Raw genomic sequence first — 19,340 nt, 5'->3', positions numbered from 1 at the left:
TGTCTTTATTAAGGTGTAAGTCTCATGTCTTTATTAAGGTGTAAGTCTCATGTCTTTATTTAGGTGTAAGTCTCATGTCTTTATTCAGGTGTAAGTCTCATGTCTTTATTTAGGTGTAAGTGTGATATCTTTATTCAGGTGTAAGTGTGATGTCTTTATTCAGGTGTAAGTGTGATGTCTTTATTCAGGTGTAAGTCTGATGTCTTTATTTAGGTGTAAGTGTGATGTCTTTATTCAGGTGTAAGTCTGATGTCTTTATTCAGGTGTAAGTCTCATGTCTTTATTAAGGTGTAAGTCTCATGTCTTTATTAAGGTGTAAGTCTCATGTCTTTATTAAGGTGTAAGTCTCATGTCTTTATTAAGGTCAAGATTGATATGCTACAACAGGTATAATAATTGTTCTTTTCATTCAGTACTGGACTTCCTTTATCATTGGTACTTATTAATAATATTTATGTTCTAAAAAAAATCTTATCAAGGTTTGTATTACTCGATTATGTAACCTCCTCTTTAAAAAGATCCAGTTTTAAAGATTACGAAATAGTTATTTTACTGACTAGCCTCAGGTGAAGGTGCATGGTTCAGTGCTCCACACCCGTGTCAGTTTGTGTTTCTCAGGAAGCTGAGAAATGGGCCAGTCTGTGCTGTTGTGGTTGTGTCCTTGGGCTAGACACTTTACCCTTATATTGCTCTTGATGGCATGGATTGGCCTCTTGTATATTGTTCAGCGAGGTAGTCACCAAGTTCTACAAGGAGACCCCAAAAACCATGCAGGTAGGGCATAAGAATTGTACCTGCTGCCTCCATTAAATGTTCATAAGAGGTTGGTTTTGGATCTTTTCTTTCTAAACACTTTCTTCTTCCTAATATCTCCCTTGACAATGCCTCACTTTTGGCCTTAAGTTGAATGTTTGCCCCTGTAAGAAAGGCTTTGGGTTTAGTCCCCCTGGACCAGAGTCTATCAAAAAAGGTAGCTGCTATTCTGTATTTTCATGAATAGGATGACTGGTTCCACCGTTGTTTTGTGAATGGGATGACTAGCTCGCCCGTTGTTTTGTGAATGGGATGACTGGCTCCACGGTTGTTTCGTGAATGGGATGACTGGCTCCACCGTTGTTTCGTGAATGTGATTATTGGTTCGCTCGTTGTCAGTATGATGTGACCAAGTGGGATGTCCTGCTGTGTGTCTTTGGCATTATGCTTTAGTGAAGAGCACTATAAAGTTGGCATCATTTCGTGCTACCAGAAGGAGACAAACCATGAACAGCAGCTTCCCAAACACACAACAGTCACCGCACTCCTGCATCTCGCACACAAGGGAGACAGCCCTCGCACAAAAGGGAGACAGCCCTCACACAATGGGGAGACAACCCTCTAACACAAGGGAGACAGTCCTCACACACAACGGAGACAGTCCTCACACACAACAGAGACAGTCCTCGCACACAAGGGAGACAGTCCTCACACACAAGTGAGACAACCCTCAAACACAAGGGAGACAGTCCTCACACACAACGGAGACAGTCCTCGCACATAAGGGAGACAGCCCTCGCACACAAGGGAGACAGCCCTCGCACACAAGGGAGACAGCCCTCGTACACAAGGGAGACAACCCGTGCACACAAGGGAGACAACCCTCACACACAAGGGAGACAGCCCTCGCACAGAAGGGAGACAGCCCTCGCACACAAGGGAGACATCCTCGCACACAAGGGAGACATCCTCGCACACAAAGGAGACAGCTAAACTAAACCAAAATACCTTTTTCAGCTGAGTTGCTTAATAACTTTTCAAAATAAAAGTTTTACTTATTACCGTAGTTCCATTACATATTTAAAGGCGTCATACTCCTTATAAGTTAATTTCACACGGTTGGACAGCAAGGTTCCCCTACAGAGTTGTCCGATTTCCGTTAGGGCTGTCCAGTTCACCATTACTAACTAGTAAATCAGTAGTCCTGTATGTTCCTAGAAAGGATGTCCAAACTCTATCAAGCTTTCCTTGCAGATTGCAATAGTTATGATGTAGTCTAGACCCCTATGATATAGTCCAGACACCTATGATATAGTCTAGATTGCTTGAATATAGTCTAGACCCCTATGATATAGTCTAGATCTCTATGATATAGTCCAGACCCCTATGATATAGTCTAGATCTCTATGATATAGTCTAGACCCCTATGATATAGTTTAGATCTCTATGATATAGTCTAGACCCCTATGATATAGTCTAGACCCCTATGATATGGCCTAGATGCCTATATGATATACCCCCCTCTAAATTTTATTAAGATTACACCAATTTGAAAATTTTTCTTTTCTCTCAATAACAGATTTGCAACTATATGTGTAAATCACTGATTACAGGTAGATATTTTCTCGTTTGGAGTGTACGAGTTACTGACATGTATAAATACCTGATTACAGGTAGATATTTTCTCGTTTGGAGTGTACGAGTTACTGACATGTATAAATAACTGATTACAGGTAGATATTTTCTCGTTTGGAGTGTACGAGTTACTGACATGTATAAATACCTGATTACAGGTAGATATTTTCTTGTTTGGAGTGTACGAGTTGCTGACATGTATAAATTGCTGACATGTATAAATCATTGATTGCAGGTAGATATTTTTTCATTTGGAATGTTTATATATGAGTTGCTGACTTGCTCCAAGCCCCTTGAGGATGTGACCAACCCAACGCTATTTATCTGTCAGAATGGCCGCCCTTGTATCTCGCCAAAGGTGGGTTGATGTTATGAGGTTGTATAGTTTCTTTTGAAATTGCATTGAAGAAATGTTTGCAGCAAGAGATCTTAGTTTTTGAAAGTAACATACACGATGTTGTGTTGATAATAATTGGGATTTATTTAAGAAATAATTAACGATGATTCGTGTATTATTGCAGGATATACAACGAGGACGAGGATATTTTGCAATTAAATTAATAACGAAGGCCGCAGGCCTGAGTTATTAATTAAAATTGCAAAATATCCGAGTCCGAGTTGTATATCCTGCAACAATACACGAGTCAAAGTTGATTATTTCTATTCTACCATGTACTGTTTAGTTCTTAGATCGACCTCTTTCTAATAGAAAAACAGCAAAGAAACCCCGAGAAAACCTTGTGATTTATTTCTGGAGTATTACATTATTTGTTGATGAAATATACAGGCAATACAGTACTACGATCAAGAGCATCTTTCATATGGCATTGATTTTGAAAATAAAAAAAAGGGATAAAAAAATAAGAAAAAAAAAAAGTGGGCCTCCGTAGGATTCGAACTCGCGTCGTGACAAAAATTAATGAAAGACTAACCCATTAGCCCACTAGGCTATGGAGACCTTAAATAAATCGGATGAATATTAGATATATAAAATTGTTACAGCCGTGACTCCCAACCGTGTATTATTGGCACGAGCGTGGGTTATTGGAAAATGATACATGGTTTTAAACCAATCAAAACTGGCATTGCATAGCAAACATGGTAGAATAAATGATAATTAAATGAAGTGCATAATGATAGCAGGACCAGTATAATTATATGAGGGAATCCATAAGTAACATACACGATGTTGTGTTGATAATAATTGGGATTTATTAAATGATAATTAAATGAAGTGCATAATGATAGCAGGACCAGTATAATTATATGAGGGAATCCATAAGTAACATACACGATGTTGTGTTGATAATAATTGGAATTTATCAAATGATAAAAAGATGAAGTGCATAATGATAGCAGGACCAGTATAATTATATGAGGGAATCGGTACCTGCCATAACTTATTTCATCCTTAATCCTCAGGAGAAGCAGTACCAGCTACCATAACTTATTTCATCCTTATTCCCCAGGAGAAGCAGTACCCTGCACACTTCCTGGACCTCATGTGTATGTGCTGGTCCCACTTTCCTGGTGAGCGCCCTTCAGCGGCACGCATACGACAGGTGGCTGGCTGTCCACAATTCACACATTTAATGGACGCTGTCTCCATGGATACAGACATGGGTGTACTGGCTGGCTGTTCCGTGGCTGTGGGACCTTACAATGAGGAGGATGCATATATGTATGGTATGAATACAACACTGGTTACTGATACATGTTATATAGTTTTGATATTAGGAGGTAAATATAATCCTGGCAGTCACAAGCAATTTTCATTGATTGGATCAAATTCATTCAAAGAATTTTTTTTCATTAACAAATTGTTGTTATCCAAACTTTATTGTTGATATATCTTCCTGTGTAGATGACTCTGAGGAGATACGGAAGCTTCCCAGACATACCCAGGTTTGGCTCAGTACAACTGTACACAATGGCAATGCTTGTCTCGATGTATACAGCTACGACACAGATCTACTAGGCTCTACTGTTAAGGTATGTCAGCTGTTGTCCTTATCTATGATTTTTATATGCAAAATCATTATAACAGTGGAAATTTCTCAAAATGATGAATTCTACTGTAAGTTAATAGATATCGTGATAGTACTTATACCTTATATAAGTCATAAACAAGGAATGATTTTTGTACTAACTGCAGTTTCTGTAATTTTTTTTTTTTTTTTTCAATGTTATTATTGTAGATGTGTGAATTTATCAATTCACTGTTATGATGATTAATTTGTTAAAGAGACTTAAGCTTACTATGGGTTTTAAGATATAGTGTTACACGAGCTCATACCATAAAAAATGTATTCTGTTTTGTACAGATTTTACATCTATAAGACCACAAATTTTATTCCCGGGTGATAAGGAATCTATTGGCCGATTTACATGAAATTTAGTCAATATCTTCAGTTCACAAAAATGTTCACTTAGTTAAAAAAAAAAAGGTCCTAGGTCAAGGTCATTTGACCCAAAAGTGAAGGTCAAGTTTTGTTTCTCCATTTGATAAATATGAACATTTTGTAATGACATGATGAAGCAAAGTTGTCCAGAACTAAACAAGGAGTCAACTGACCAAAGCTCAAAGTCATGGTGTCAGTGTTAAGGTAACTGGGTCAAAGGTCATGGTGAAATTGTGTATCTTTTCACTGATAAATATTTTTGTTAAGACATTATGAAGCTGAGTTTGCCAAAATTGAACAAAAAATCAGCTAACTAAAGGTCAAGGTCACTGGGTCAGTCAAGGTCACATTTTGCAGTTTTACTGATGAGCATTTTAACTTTTGACAGGGAATGATGAAGCAAAACTGTTCAGAAATAAACAATGAATGAACTGACTTAAGGTCAAGGTCATTGTATCAGAGGTCAGGGTCAGTGGATCAGAGAACATGGTCTCATATTGTATGATATCACTGAATAATAGTTTGTTAAGACATTATGAAGCAAATTTGGTTGGAATTAAACAAGAAGTCAATTTTCCAAATATGTCAATGTCACTGAATCAATGGTAAATGTCATTTGGTTCAAAAAGTCTTAGTATAACCCTGGTTCTTAGTGGGGGAGGTATTTAGGATTTAAATAAAAGAAATCAAATATACCAAAAGAGTTCAATGCCTGTCCAGTATTTGAATTTCTAGCCCGAGCAGGTTTGTTGGTTTATTGGAATTTGTCCCTGATGTACACAAAATGGGGTGCCTTTTTACATGATGATGTAATTTATCTATTATTGCAGCACCCAGCCCACTCACCATTCAATTTACCTTGTACCGACATTGGCACTAATTTAGTGTCTAAAATTCTATAATGTACTATAATTTGAGTATAAGGAGGCACAGTGGTACGTGTATAGTGGTAGGATGCAGGGCCATGTGACTGAAGGGTCACTAGTACGAGTCCCGACACCGGCACTGTGTTGTGTCCTTGAAAATGAGTACGTGGTAAAGGAGCAAGAAATGTCATGTGTAAGCTGTTAGTGCTGAAATGACAGCTCCAGCTGTATGCTTCCTAAGGAGTTGAGAAAGACATTGTCTGGTTGCTAAATTTATAAAGGCCCTTTAACCACAGATAATGATTCGCGAATCGCTTTGAGATGGCTATATATTGCTGTGATATTGTGGCATATAAAACGCAAAATTATTATAATTATTCCTAAAGTATATATATTGTATCAGGAACAAGTTAATACATGCACGTCTCTATGTTACAGGCACACTTGTGTGACGCAGGAGTCCACATACAGAGACTTGTGGCTGTGGAGGAGACAGTCTGGGTCGTAGATAACCAGCACAAAGTCCATGTGTATGAGTAAGTAGTCACCAGTTTACCATCAAAGATGGATGGGAACAATTGTACCTGGAGGGTCAGCACTCCTAATATTGTTCAGTAGAAGAGTGTAGGCCAGGAAAGTTTGGGATTAAAAGAAAACGCAACCTTTAATAAGTCAATTTATTTTAATGCCGTACATATTGCTTTATCATACCAAGGTGTGAAAGATGACTACTGGAGCTATTACAGAAGAAAACATCATTCTTCATGCTTTGATTTGGGAAATGACCAGCAAATTCATATTTAGGGATCACATGCTAAAATTAAATGTACACGCATGTATGTCTATATTACCATGATATTAACACAAATGTGACATTATTGTGATATCTGATATTAAATTGAGTCAACCATATTATAGAAATTAGAAACTTTGGTTCATAACAACTTCAAATATTAATGTCAGAGTATTATAAGGAAATAAGTGAGCGTTGATGATAGTGATTTGACATATCATATTATAGCATTATCAGGTGTTAACCATGGAGATGTGCTTGTTTCAGTTGTCTGACCACTAAGGAAGTTGATGTTGTCCAGCTTGACCTATCTGATATTGAACAGTCACTCTATGGAAAATACTTACCAGGGAGAAATGGAGGCTGTGTTTTATTTGTGTTCACATCAATGATGAAGAAAAGTTTGACAGTTGTTAAGTTTCTAACTCGGGGTGACCGGAAGAAGTACACTCATACCAAGGTTAAGCTGCAGAGTCGTGCCCTGTGTGCTTCAGTAGTACAATCCGGTACAAAGTGAGTATACCGATGTTTGTTGTCCTCATTATGATTATGAATGAATCCCACTCTCTCTGTCCATCACCCATGAAGATGTTCTTATTATATTTTAGCCAATCATCATGCTTACCCATTTCCTCAGAACAACATGTAAATAGTAAAGCCCTTGTAATAAACATGTGGTGCTTTTTATCATAGGTTGGAGTTATGGGTTGGTCAAGGTGAGGCTAGGATTGCAGTGTTTGACCTCAGTGGAGACTTCCCTGGAGTATCGGACCCTGAAGAGATACTGAGTCACCCCAACAGTGGTCAGAGCAAACAGTGTACCTTTATAGAGACCAACATAACAGATCACAGGAATGATGCTGTCTGGTCCTACGTCTTCCCTAGTAAGTCAACAACACTCCTACTGTAACAGTGGCCAGAAATATCTACACTAATTGTATTACCAAATAAGTTAACCGTAATACATCACCACAACGGAGGAATTCACTATTGTATAGAGCTAATGACATTAAATTTTATATTTTTTATAAAATGATGATCTTGACTTCTGTTTATGTAAACTGATGACCTTGACTTTTGTTTATGAAAGTTGATGAACTTGTTTATGTAACTTAGGCTGATGACATTGACTTCTGTTAAATGAAAGTTGATGACCTTGACTTCTGTTAATGAAAGCTGATGACCTTGACTTCTGTTTATGTAAGCTTATGACCTTGACTTCTGTTTGTGAAAGCTGATGACATTGACTTCTGTTTATGTAAACTGATGACCTTGACTTCTGTTTATGTAAGCTGATGACCTTGACTTCTGTATAACCTAATGACATTGACTTTTTTTATAAATCTAATGAACTATTACTATGTTGACTAGGTACAATTATACATAAGTGGAATACATGGAGTAGACAGACTGAGTGTAAGCTTGACTGTAGCCATCTTGTCCCAGCCACGGAGGGTCAATTTGTCCATTCTACAGAAGGTTCAGGAGGTATGTGTATGGGTCTAATTTGTAACATATTACTGACATCAGTAAGCCACATTGAATTTATTAATGTCAAAGCAATACATTTGGTTCTGAAATAACACTGATATATTTTGTCTGTTGCAGTGAGTAGGTATCTAGTGACTGCCCTCAGTATCCTAGATAAGTATCTCTATGCTGGAACCACCTGGGGCTGCATCATTGTTGCAAATGCTGTCACCCTTCTGCCGCACTCAATATTTCGTTGTCATAACAATCAGGATTTTTTTGTTAAACTCATTTTACCACTGTTTCATGGACGCAATGACAGCAGTGATTCTGAAGGAGAGGGGGTGTCAGGCATGGTGACCGTTGGTAAGGGCTACATGCCTCTCATTAACTTCAAGTCAGTTATCAACAGTGAGGAGAGTACAGACAGCTATCCAGACCCTGTCGAGTTCAAACAGTTGCAGCCACAGGAAAAAGACACTTACATTCTCTCATGGTTTGCTAAGGACTGGGAATTCTATTGATCAAAATGTAAAATCATTGCAGGAGAGATATCTATACACACTGGTTCATACCATGGTTGAGGAGCCAAAAAATATATTGAACCACCTGTTGAGGATTCAAAATGCATCACATCATCTCCGTTGTGGATTTAACCTGTGTCACACCACCTCTGGTGATGATTAGAACTGTGTCACACCACCTCTGGTGATGATTAGAACTGTGTCACACCACCTCTGTTGAGGATTAGAACTGTGTCACACCACCTCTGTTGAGGATTAGAACTGTGTCACACCACCTGTTGAGGATAAGAACTGTGTCACACCACCTCTGTTGAGGATTAGAACTGTGTCACACCACCTCTGGTGATGATTAGAACTGTGTCACACCACCTCTGGTGAGGATAAGAACTGTGTCACACCACCTGTTGAGGATAAGAACTATGTCACACCACCTCTGTTGAGGATTAGAACTGTGTCACACCACCTCTGTTGAGGATTAGAACTGTGTCACACCACCTCTGTTGAGGATTAGAACTGTGTCACACCACCTGTTGAGGATAAGAACTGTGTCACACCACCTCTGTTGAGGATTAGAACTGTGTCACACCACCTCTGGTGATGATTAGAACTGTGTCACACCACCTCTGGTGATGATTAGAACTGTGTCACACCACCTCTGGTGAGGATAAGAACTGTGTCACACCACCTGTTGAGGATAAGAACTATGTCACACCACCTCTGTTGAGGATTAGAACTGTGTCACACCACCTGTTGAGGATAAGAACTGTGTCACACCACCTCTGTTGAGGATTAGAACTGTGTCACACCACCTCTGTTGAGGATTAGAACTGTGTCACACCACCTGTTGAGGATAAGAACTGTGTCACACCACCTCTGTTGAGGATTAGAACTGTGTCACACCACCTCTGTTGAGGATTAGAACTGTGTCACACCACCTCTGGTGATGATTAGAACAGTGTCACACCACCTCCGGTGAGGATTAGAACTGTGTCACACCACCTCTGGTGAGGATTAGAACAGTGTCACACCACCTCTGGTGAGGATTAGAACAGTGTCACACCACCTCTGTTGAGGATTAGAACTGTGTCACACCACCTCTGTTGAGGATTAGAACTGTGTCACACAGCAGCCAACTTGTTTTGTTTAACAGATTTTGTGAGTTGTTAAATCGAAAAAATAGTTCAGCTTTTTTATTCACACCTTCAATGTACATTATCATAGTTGTATTTTTTCAGAGCATCAAAACATTGCATTCCATCCATGATAATTATTTAAATAGATACATTGTATTATTTAATTTTTTACAACAGATACTATGTAGATGTACACCTACAACAGATACTATGTATGTATACCTACAACGGATACTATGTATATGTACACCTACAACAGATACTATGTAGATGTACACCTACAACAGATACTATGTATATGTACACCTACAACAGATACTATTTAGATGTACACCTACAACAGATACTATGTATATGTACACCTACAACAGATACTATGTAGATGTACACCTACAACAGATACTATGTAGATGTACTCCTACAACAGATATTATGTAGATGTACACCTACAACAGATACTATTTAGATGTACACCTACAACAGATACTGTGTAGATGTACACCTACAACAGATACTATGTATATGTACACCTACAACAGATACTATGTAGATATGTACACCTACAACAGATACTATGTAGATGTACACCTACAACAGATACTATGTATATGTATACCTACAACAGATACTATGTATATGTACACCTACAACAGATACTATGTAGATGTACACCTACAACAGATACTATGTAGATGTACACCTACAACAGATACTATGTAGATGTACACCTAGGCCTACAACGACTACGTTATTGAATTATGAAAAAATTGAACTAATAACAATTTATTCAGTTCAAAATTCTGAAGTATATCGATAATGTCAAGATTTAAATGAAAAAAAATAGGTAATGATAAAAATACATTTACAGTTTTTGACTGTTTATGAAATTTCCTCTAGGCAAGGGTAAAGTGCAATTACATTGTATTATCATATTAATATGCTTATGACATAAACAGCCTGATTTATTTTTTTTTATTTTTGTTGATTTGTTGATATTTTATTCTGTCCAAATATTCAATGGCAACAGACCCTACCCTAAAACCTGGAAAATAAACCATGACAGAAAGCATTAAAGTTTTATTGAAAAATCCATCCGCTGTTTTTGTGGCCTCTTGTTTATTATCACCTCTGATACAAGTCATTGAGGGCCTGTACATAGGTAGGTATGGTCCATCAATGTCATCACTTTTCTGACTTCATTTCTGTTATCCACATGTCATGTTCAAATCAATTTATTACACCTCGACTTAGTAAAGAGGGGATATAACTATATAGTAATCAAGTTATTATACTCCTGACTTAGTAAAGAGGGGGTATAGCTATGTAGTAATCAATTTATTATACCCTCGACTTAGTAAAGATGGGTATAGCTATATAGTAATCAATTTATTATACCCTCGACTTAGTAAAGATGGGGTATAGCTATGTAGTAATCAATTTATTATACCCCCAACTTAGTAAAGAGGGGGTATAGCTATGTAGTAGAAACATCTGTCTCAAGGTATCTGTCTGTAAGCAAGTTTGCTTGATCCACATTTTAGTTGGTTGAGATGGTGTCAAGGTAATTAGCTATAACAAAACCCTGGAAAGGTGTTGTCGACGTCCTCGGCAACATCAATAAGACAGCTAGATTAATGTTTTGATTATGTCAAAAAAAGTAATGAGGATATATCATAGGTATTTGACATGTGTGTTTCTTGTGACAAGACATTTCCATTAGGACTGCATTTGTACACGTGAGACAAAGTGCTGTTATAGGTATTAGTGTGGGAGTGAGACAAAGTGCTGTTATAGGTATTAGTAGTGAGTGAGTGAGACAAAGTGCTGTTATAGGTATTAGTTGTGTGTGAGTGAGACAAAGTGCTGTTATAGGTATTAGTAGTGTGGGAGTGAGACAAAGTGCTGTTATAGGTATTAGTAGTGAGTGAGTGAGACAAAGTGCTGTTATAGGTATTAGTTGTGTGTGAGTGAGACAAAGTGCTGTTATAGGTATTAGTAGTGTGTGAGTGAGACAAAGTGCTGTTATAGGTATTAGTAGTGTGGGAGTGAGACAAAGTGCTGTTATAGGTATTAGTAGTGTGTGAGTGAGACAAAGTGCTGTTATAGGTATTAGTAGTGTGGGAGTGAGACAAAGTGCTGTTATAGGTACATGTATTAGTAGTGTGTGAGTGAGACAAAGTGCTGTTATAGGTATTAGTAGTGTGGGAGTGAGACAAAGTGCTGTTATAGGTATTAGTTGTGTGTGAGTGAGACAAAGTGCTGTTATAGGTATTAGTTGTGTGTGTGTGAGACAAAGTGCTGTTATAGGTACATGTATTAGTAGTGTGTGAGTGAGACAAAGTGCTGTTATAGGTATTAGTTGTGTGTGTGTGAGACAAAGTGCTGTTATAGGTACATGTATTAGTAGTGTGGGAGTGAGACAAAGTGCTGTTATAGGTATTAGTTGTGTGTGAGTGAGACAAAGTGCTGTTATAGGTATTAGTTGTGTGTGAGTGAGACAAAGTACTGTTATAGGTACATGTATTAGTAGTGTGTGAGTGAGACAAAGTGCTGTTATAGGTATTAGTAGTGTGTGAGTGAGACAAAGTGCTGTTATAGGTATTAGTAGTGTGTGAGTGAGACAAAGTACTGTTATAGGTACATGTATTAGTAGTGTGTGAGTGAGACAAAGTGCTGTTATAGGTATTAGTAGTGTGTGAGTGAGACAAAGTGCTGTTATAGGTATTAGTAGTGTGTGAGTGAGACAAAGTACTGTTATAGGTACATGTATTAGTAGTGTGTGAGTGAGACAAAGTGCTGTTATAGGTATTAGTAGTGTGTGAGTGAGACGAAGTGCTGTTATAGGTATTAGTAGTGTGTGAGTGAGACAAAGTGCTGTTATAGGTATTAGTTGTGTGTGAGTGAGACAAAGTGCTGTTATAGGTATTAGTAGTGTGTGAGTGAGACAAAGTGCTGTTATAGGTATTAGTTGTGTGTGAGTGAGACAAAGTACTGTTATAGGTATTAGTAGTGTGTGAGTGAGACGAAGTGCTATTATTATTAGTAATGTGTGAGTGAGAAAAATCCAAACTAATTAGTGAACCAGCTTGTCTTCTTCATCTACAAGCAAGCTTTTACCTTTCGTGTTACATAGTCATTATTATTATATCTACTAGACCAATAAATATAATTGCCCTTTTTAACTTTCAAATTTATTTATTGCTTTAAAATTGAGTAAACATGTTGTTATTCGTGTTGCGTACAAATCTCCTATTTTAGGCCAAAATCCTTTAAAATAATCATCAATCTCCCTTAATGGTCTCAAAAGGTATGACATGTATGGTCAGTATGATAAAGTATTACAATTACTGTGTCTAAGCATAATATTAAAAGAATACTGTGGCTGTAGCAGCTTTTTGTTTATTTTCATCAGTTTTCATTTGTTTGGTTTTTTATCAGCTTGCTTTATTTATATATTGTATACCTGTAATGTTTATTTCTGGTGGTTAAACCTGCCTTAAAGGCCACTTATTTATACCAAACCTTTCTATAAAGGCCACAAGTTTTGGTTCACAATGTGACATTTTTCTCTGATCTCTTGAGTGGCCTTTATACACAGGTTTGGCTATACCTACAGAGTATTTGTAATGTTATAATGTTAGGTACAGAATATACCACATTCCTACATGAGTAACATATATTACAAATGCTCTGGTAGTTGTTATTTACATTGTGATACATGTGTTTTATAATCTGAGTACAACTCGAGCTGTTATGACCTGAATTTTTACAATTAAATTTTCTCTATACATTATTTATCGGATATTCTGATCAAGGTTGTTTTAAGAAAATAAGGGTCTTGAAACAAATTTTTAGTAACCTGAATATTTTGTTGCTGATCAATGTATCAGTTTAAGTGGTGATGATGTACCACAATATGCCACAAAAGTATAGTAGTCTCTTGATGGGGCAAATTGATAATTACTCATGACCACATTTTTTAGACTGCATGTGTGTACCATATTTCTTTTGTTGTTCAAGAAAATTATTAAGTCATAAATCCTTCTTCCAATGTCTTCTTTGTGTAGTGAAAACAGTTATTTATTAAAAACCATGAACATACAATCTGACTGGTTTATTTTTACACATAATGAACATCATGTACCAGCTAACTGTCTAAATGTTTTCAATAATGTGTACTACGTACACTGCAAAACAGCCAAAATTGTTTGCAATAGGAAACATATTTTCTTATTCAAATTGGCTAAACAGATAAAATCGACAAAACTGCACATTAGATGCATAATCATTCTCTGCCTCCATTGGCTGTCAAACTATACCATACTGACAAAGTAAAACAAAGGGAAGTAACTAGCTCTTATTAATCAGAATGATGCACATCAGAGGAGCTCTACCGAAGACCTGACATCCATCACACAAAATAACAGGTAATGTCAGATTCAAATGATAGCTCCATCACCTACAGGCCATCCACATCAGGTCATGATCAGTAGTTACCAGGAGAACTGATCAGAAGAGGAATTGTAAGCAGTGGTCAATCAGTCTAAATATAGTCAGACATACTCCCATACTCCTGTACATCCACATGATTTTCTGTCATCTTAGGTAGCAGTGTACAGTAAAAATGCCAAATTCTGAAAAATATGGCACATGCTTTAGATATGTAAACATTGCCAGTTAACCTTACATATAACCTCTAATAAAGTATATATATTTGAAATCTGTACAACATTTGCAATTTTAATAGAGCTCTGAAGGATAAGTAAACTGATATTTTCTGTGATTTTTAGAGCTGTTAATACCATGGTAACAGCTTAAAAAATTCTCAAAAATTGCAAAAATATGATGATATTTGACCCAAAATTAAATATCTCTATCCCAAAGACGCGTTCGGAAAATCCGGATATTTAAAATCCGGAACCAATTTATTGATTTTTGTTTTAATAAATGTGAAGCCTGTATGTACTACTTCATACTGGATATACCAATTATAGTGTACATTTATTTTTTCATTTTTTATACATATCATAATACAGGAGTTATTTGCTTAACAAAAAAATTGCCCATGGCCAGGCTGTCTTACTGTGGTGTGCTACCTTATACATCACTTTTGTTAATTCTAATTTTACTAAAAACCCCATGAATGTCTAGAATATGTTCCGACGAACAAAATGACATATCGGGTTACTGTGTATCTTTATTAGTCACCGAGTATTGCTGATTTCCCTGAGAGGTGTATTTTGACAACTTTTTCTCCCAATCCAGTAATAAGGGGAGGTAATTTTAAAGATGAAAACTCCCATAATTCTGTATATCTCTTGAATAAAGTTGTGTTTTGAGTTGAATGTGGTACTTTGAGTCTCTGTGCATGTAATCAAGCAAAAAATACTATACAACTATCAAATTTAGCCTTGTAATATGACGTCATAGTTACCATGACGTCATCAGTAACTATGACGTCATCAGATGGTATCTATGACGTCATAAATACTCAATGGTGTCATAATAAATAACCAAATTCCTTTCCAAACCTCAGCTTAGCAACACATGCAATATTCTAACTGATAAATCATGACATGACATCCAAGATTTCAAAATGTCATGCCTATGACATCACAGTCATCTGTTTCCACCCCGGTAATTCAGATATGTACCAATGATCATATGAAAGTGTCCGCTGATCCCATTTTATGCGGAAAATGCTATTTTTTCTGCTTAACCGAAGGAAGTGACAATAATTGACAATATTGTATCAACCGTACACTCCATCAATTGAAATTACATGCTTACCAATGTATAAATAAATTGAAAATAATGGTTTCACCAAATATTTCAAAAAATAACACTTACTGTAATAGTTTCCATGGATACGGGGTAATAAATCAGGTAAAACAAACCAGAATTCAGTCTATATGGTTTGTTAGATACCCAATAAGTTATTTTGGGTTTGTTATAAAACATAGAATATCTTTTCAATTTACACTGACTCATTAACATTATGCTTAATTAACCCACCCTTAAAATGGGTAAATATGCGAGTTACCTCCCTTGATTCCTCTAATATGACAAGCCTGATAATAAACAAGTTTTAAATTGTTTTTATGCATTTTTGAGTAATAATGAACTAAAATGAAGCTTAATCAAGCATAATTAAGCACAATTTCCAAAAAATAACATTTTTCAGCCCTTATAAGTTAGCAGTGTACAGTAAAAATGCCAAATTCTGAAAAATATGGCACATGCTTTAGATATGTAAACATTGCCAGTTAACCTTACATATAACCTCTAATAAAGTATATATATTTGAAATCTGTACAACATTTGCAATTTTAATAGAGCTCTGAAGGATAAGTAAACTGATATTTTCTGTGATTTTTAGAGCTGTTAATACCATGGTAACAGCTTAAAAAATTCTCAAAAATTGCAAAAATATGATGATATTTGACCCAAAATGGCACAATTCTCTACACAATTTTTTTTCTGAAATCTATTTAAAATTAAATATCTCTATCCCAAAGACAGAATTAATCTTGTTTGGACATATGTTGTAAATTAAGTTTTTCCGCTATCTTACCTTTTCTGTGGGCTTCCATTTTGCGCTGTAGGCGAAACTAAATTTCCTGTGTAAACACGCGTTCGGAAAATCCGGATATTTAAAATCCGGAACCAATTTATTGATTTTTGTTTTAATAAATGTGAAGCCTGTATGTACTACTTCATACTGGATATACCAATTATAGTGTACATTTATTTTTTCATTTTTTATACATATCATAATACAGGAGTTATTTGCTTAACAAAAAAATTGCCCATGGCCAGGCTGTCTTACTGTGGTGTGCTACCTTATACATCACTTTTGTTAATTCTAATTTTACTAAAAACCCCATGAATGTCTAGAATATGTTCCGACGAACAAAATGACATATCGGGTTACTGTGTATCTTTATTAGTCACCGAGTATTGCTGATTTCCCTGAGAGGTGTATTTTGACAACTTTTTCTCCCAATCCAGTAATAAGGGGAGGTAATTTTAAAGATGAAAACTCCCATAATTCTGTATATCTCTTGAATAAAGTTGTGTTTTGAGTTGAATGTGGTACTTTGAGTCTCTGTGCATGTAATCAAGCAAAAAATACTATACAACTATCAAATTTAGCCTTGTAATATGACGTCATAGTTACCATGACGTCATCAGTAACTATGACGTCATCAGATGGTATCTATGACGTCATAAATACTCAATGGTGTCATAATAAATAACCAAATTCCTTTCCAAACCTCAGCTTAGCAACACATGCAATATTCTAACTGATAAATCATGACATGACATCCAAGATTTCAAAATGTCATGCCTATGACATCACAGTCATCTGTTTCCACCCCGGTAATTCAGATATGTACCAATGATCATATGAAAGTGTCCGCTGATCCCATTTTATGCGGAAAATGCTATTTTTTCTGCTTAACCGAAGGAAGTGACAATAATTGACAATATTGTATCAACCGTACACTCCATCAATTGAAATTACATGCTTACCAATGTATAAATAAATTGAAAATAATGGTTTCACCAAATATTTCAAAAAATAACACTTACTGTAATAGTTTCCATGGATACGGGGTAATAAATCAGGTAAAACAAACCAGAATTCAGTCTATATGGTTTGTTAGATACCCAATAAGTTATTTTGGGTTTGTTATAAAACATAGAATATCTTTTCAATTTACACTGACTCATTAACATTATGCTTAATTAACCCACCCTTAAAATGGGTAAATATGCGAGTTACCTCCCTTGATTCCTCTAATATGACAAGCCTGATAATAAACAAGTTTTAAATTGTTTTTATGCATTTTTGAGTAATAATGAACTAAAATGAAGCTTAATCAAGCATAATTAAGCACAATTTCCAAAAAATAACATTTTTCAGCCCTTATAAGTTAGCAGTGTACAGTAAAAATGCCAAATTCTGAAAAATATGGCACATGCTTTAGATATGTAAACATTGCCAGTTAACCTTACATATAACCTCTAATAAAGTATATATATTTGAAATCTGTACAACATTTGCAATTTTAATAGAGCTCTGAAGGATAAGTAAACTGATATTTTCTGTGATTTTTAGAGCTGTTAATACCATGGTAACAGCTTAAAAAATTCTCAAAAATTGCAAAAATATGATGATATTTGACCCAAAATGGCACAATTCTCTACACAATTTTTTTTCTGAAATCTATTTAAAATTAAATATCTCTATCCCAAAGACAGAATTAATCTTGTTTGGACATATGTTGTAAATTAAGTTTTTCCGCTATCTTACCTTTTCTGTGGGCTTCCATTTTGCGCTGTAGGCGAAACTAAATTTCCTGTGTAAACACACGTTCGGAAAATCCGGATATTTAAAATCCGGAACCAATTTATTGATTTTTGTTTTAATAAATGTGAAGCCTGTATGTACTACTTCATACTGGATATACCAATTATAGTGTACATTTATTTTTTCATTTTTTATACATATCATAATACAGGAGTTATTTGCTTAACAAAAAAATTGCCCATGGCCAGGCTGTCTTACTGTGGTGTGCTACCTTAAGCTCACCTGCCCAAATATTTCTCAATAACCAAGATGCCCAGGGACATGATATTTAGTCTGTAGCATGCTGGGGTAAAGGGCTACTAAGTTTATTCAAATGAATGACTTTGACTTACATTCAAGGTCACAGGGGTCGAATAGGCTTAAATGTTTAAACGCCTTCTCAATAACCAAGAGGCCCAGTGACTTGATATTGAGTCTGTAGCATGCTGGGGTAAAGGGCTACTAAGTTTATTCAAATGAATGGCCTTGACCTACATTCAACGTCACAGGGGTCAATTAGTCTAAAATCTTTAAAACAACTTCTCAATAACCAAAAGATCCAGAGATCTGATATTTGGCTTGTAGCATACTTGGTGAAGGCTAGGATGTTTGTTCAAAGGAATGATCTTGACCATGATTTAAGTTTGAAAGACTTAGGTTGGTCAAATATTTAAAAGACACCCTTTCAAATAATCTCGAGGCCCTGAGATCTTACATCTGGTCTCTGATACACTTGTTCTTAATTATGTTTATGTATTAAAAGGATCACTTGATAGCAGGTGAGCTGTTCGGGCCTATTTGGCCCTTGTTGATGAAACCAATGACTTATTAAAACTATTTCAAAGTTTAGAAAATTGATTAATTCTTTGACTGTGTCACTGAGTGGGTTTTATTGATGTTTTTTTAGAAAACTTTTTCTATAATCAACTATGAGCAGATAGTGTGACCATAAAACATTATATCAGTCATATACCAAAATTCCTGGGATTGTACAAGACATTAAAGAGGCTTTACCGCAGAGAGATCAGAAAAAAATGGCTAATAGAAAAAGATTTTTTACACATGACAGATTGTTGGAATTGTTGAGTTTTTCATTTTATTTTCCTTATAAAACGCTGAAAAGTGATATTAAAACCTCATTTTTTAAATATTATTTATTTAATCGCAACCCGCAATAAGTCCCCGCTATAAAGTGGAGTCTAATTTGATTGACACATCAAAGAAACAAGCACGTGCACAGTGCCGCACAGTGATAACTTCAAAGGCAGCGGCGATTTACAAAGAAGATTTGCCGTTATATTCCATACATTTCCCTCTCAGGGTGAGTTTTAAAACGTCTTTTAAATACATATTCTGTAATTGTTTTCAAGAAATAAAGTCGGAAAGCCTCTAATTTTGTCACATAGAA

General features: G+C 36.0%; 1 protein-coding gene and 1 long non-coding RNA gene across 3 annotated transcripts in view; both read left to right on the top strand.

The window, feature by feature from the left end:
• LOC117326562 (leucine-rich repeat serine/threonine-protein kinase 1-like) overlaps positions 1–9,383 on the top strand; it is a 53,955-nt gene extending 44,572 nt beyond the window's left edge. For both annotated transcript variants that reach the window (XM_033883330.1, XM_033883322.1), the window contains 8 exons: positions 2,624–2,746; positions 3,858–4,074; positions 4,253–4,380; positions 6,095–6,192; positions 6,717–6,962; positions 7,143–7,333; positions 7,821–7,937; positions 8,058–9,383. In XM_033883330.1, coding sequence (XP_033739221.1) covers positions 2,624–2,746; positions 3,858–4,074; positions 4,253–4,380; positions 6,095–6,192; positions 6,717–6,962; positions 7,143–7,333; positions 7,821–7,937; positions 8,058–8,443 — 1,506 coding nt within the window. In that variant the 3' untranslated portion in view covers positions 8,444–9,383. The remainder of the gene's footprint in view (positions 1–2,623; positions 2,747–3,857; positions 4,075–4,252; positions 4,381–6,094; positions 6,193–6,716; positions 6,963–7,142; positions 7,334–7,820; positions 7,938–8,057) is intronic.
• Positions 9,384–10,163: 780 nt separating this feature from the next.
• LOC117326579 lies at positions 10,164–13,680 on the top strand. Its single transcript, XR_004532481.1, has 2 exons — positions 10,164–11,928; positions 11,968–13,680. It is a non-coding gene; the product is annotated as an uncharacterized LOC117326579 (long non-coding RNA).
• Positions 13,681–19,340: the final 5,660 nt, after the last annotated feature.

Source organism: Pecten maximus, chromosome 1, assembly GCF_902652985.1.
Source record: "Pecten maximus chromosome 1, xPecMax1.1, whole genome shotgun sequence".
NCBI lineage: Eukaryota > Metazoa > Mollusca > Bivalvia > Pectinida > Pectinidae > Pecten > Pecten maximus.
The sequence above is the reverse complement of the archived record's forward strand: the minus strand, read 5'-3'. Positions and strand labels throughout refer to the sequence as shown.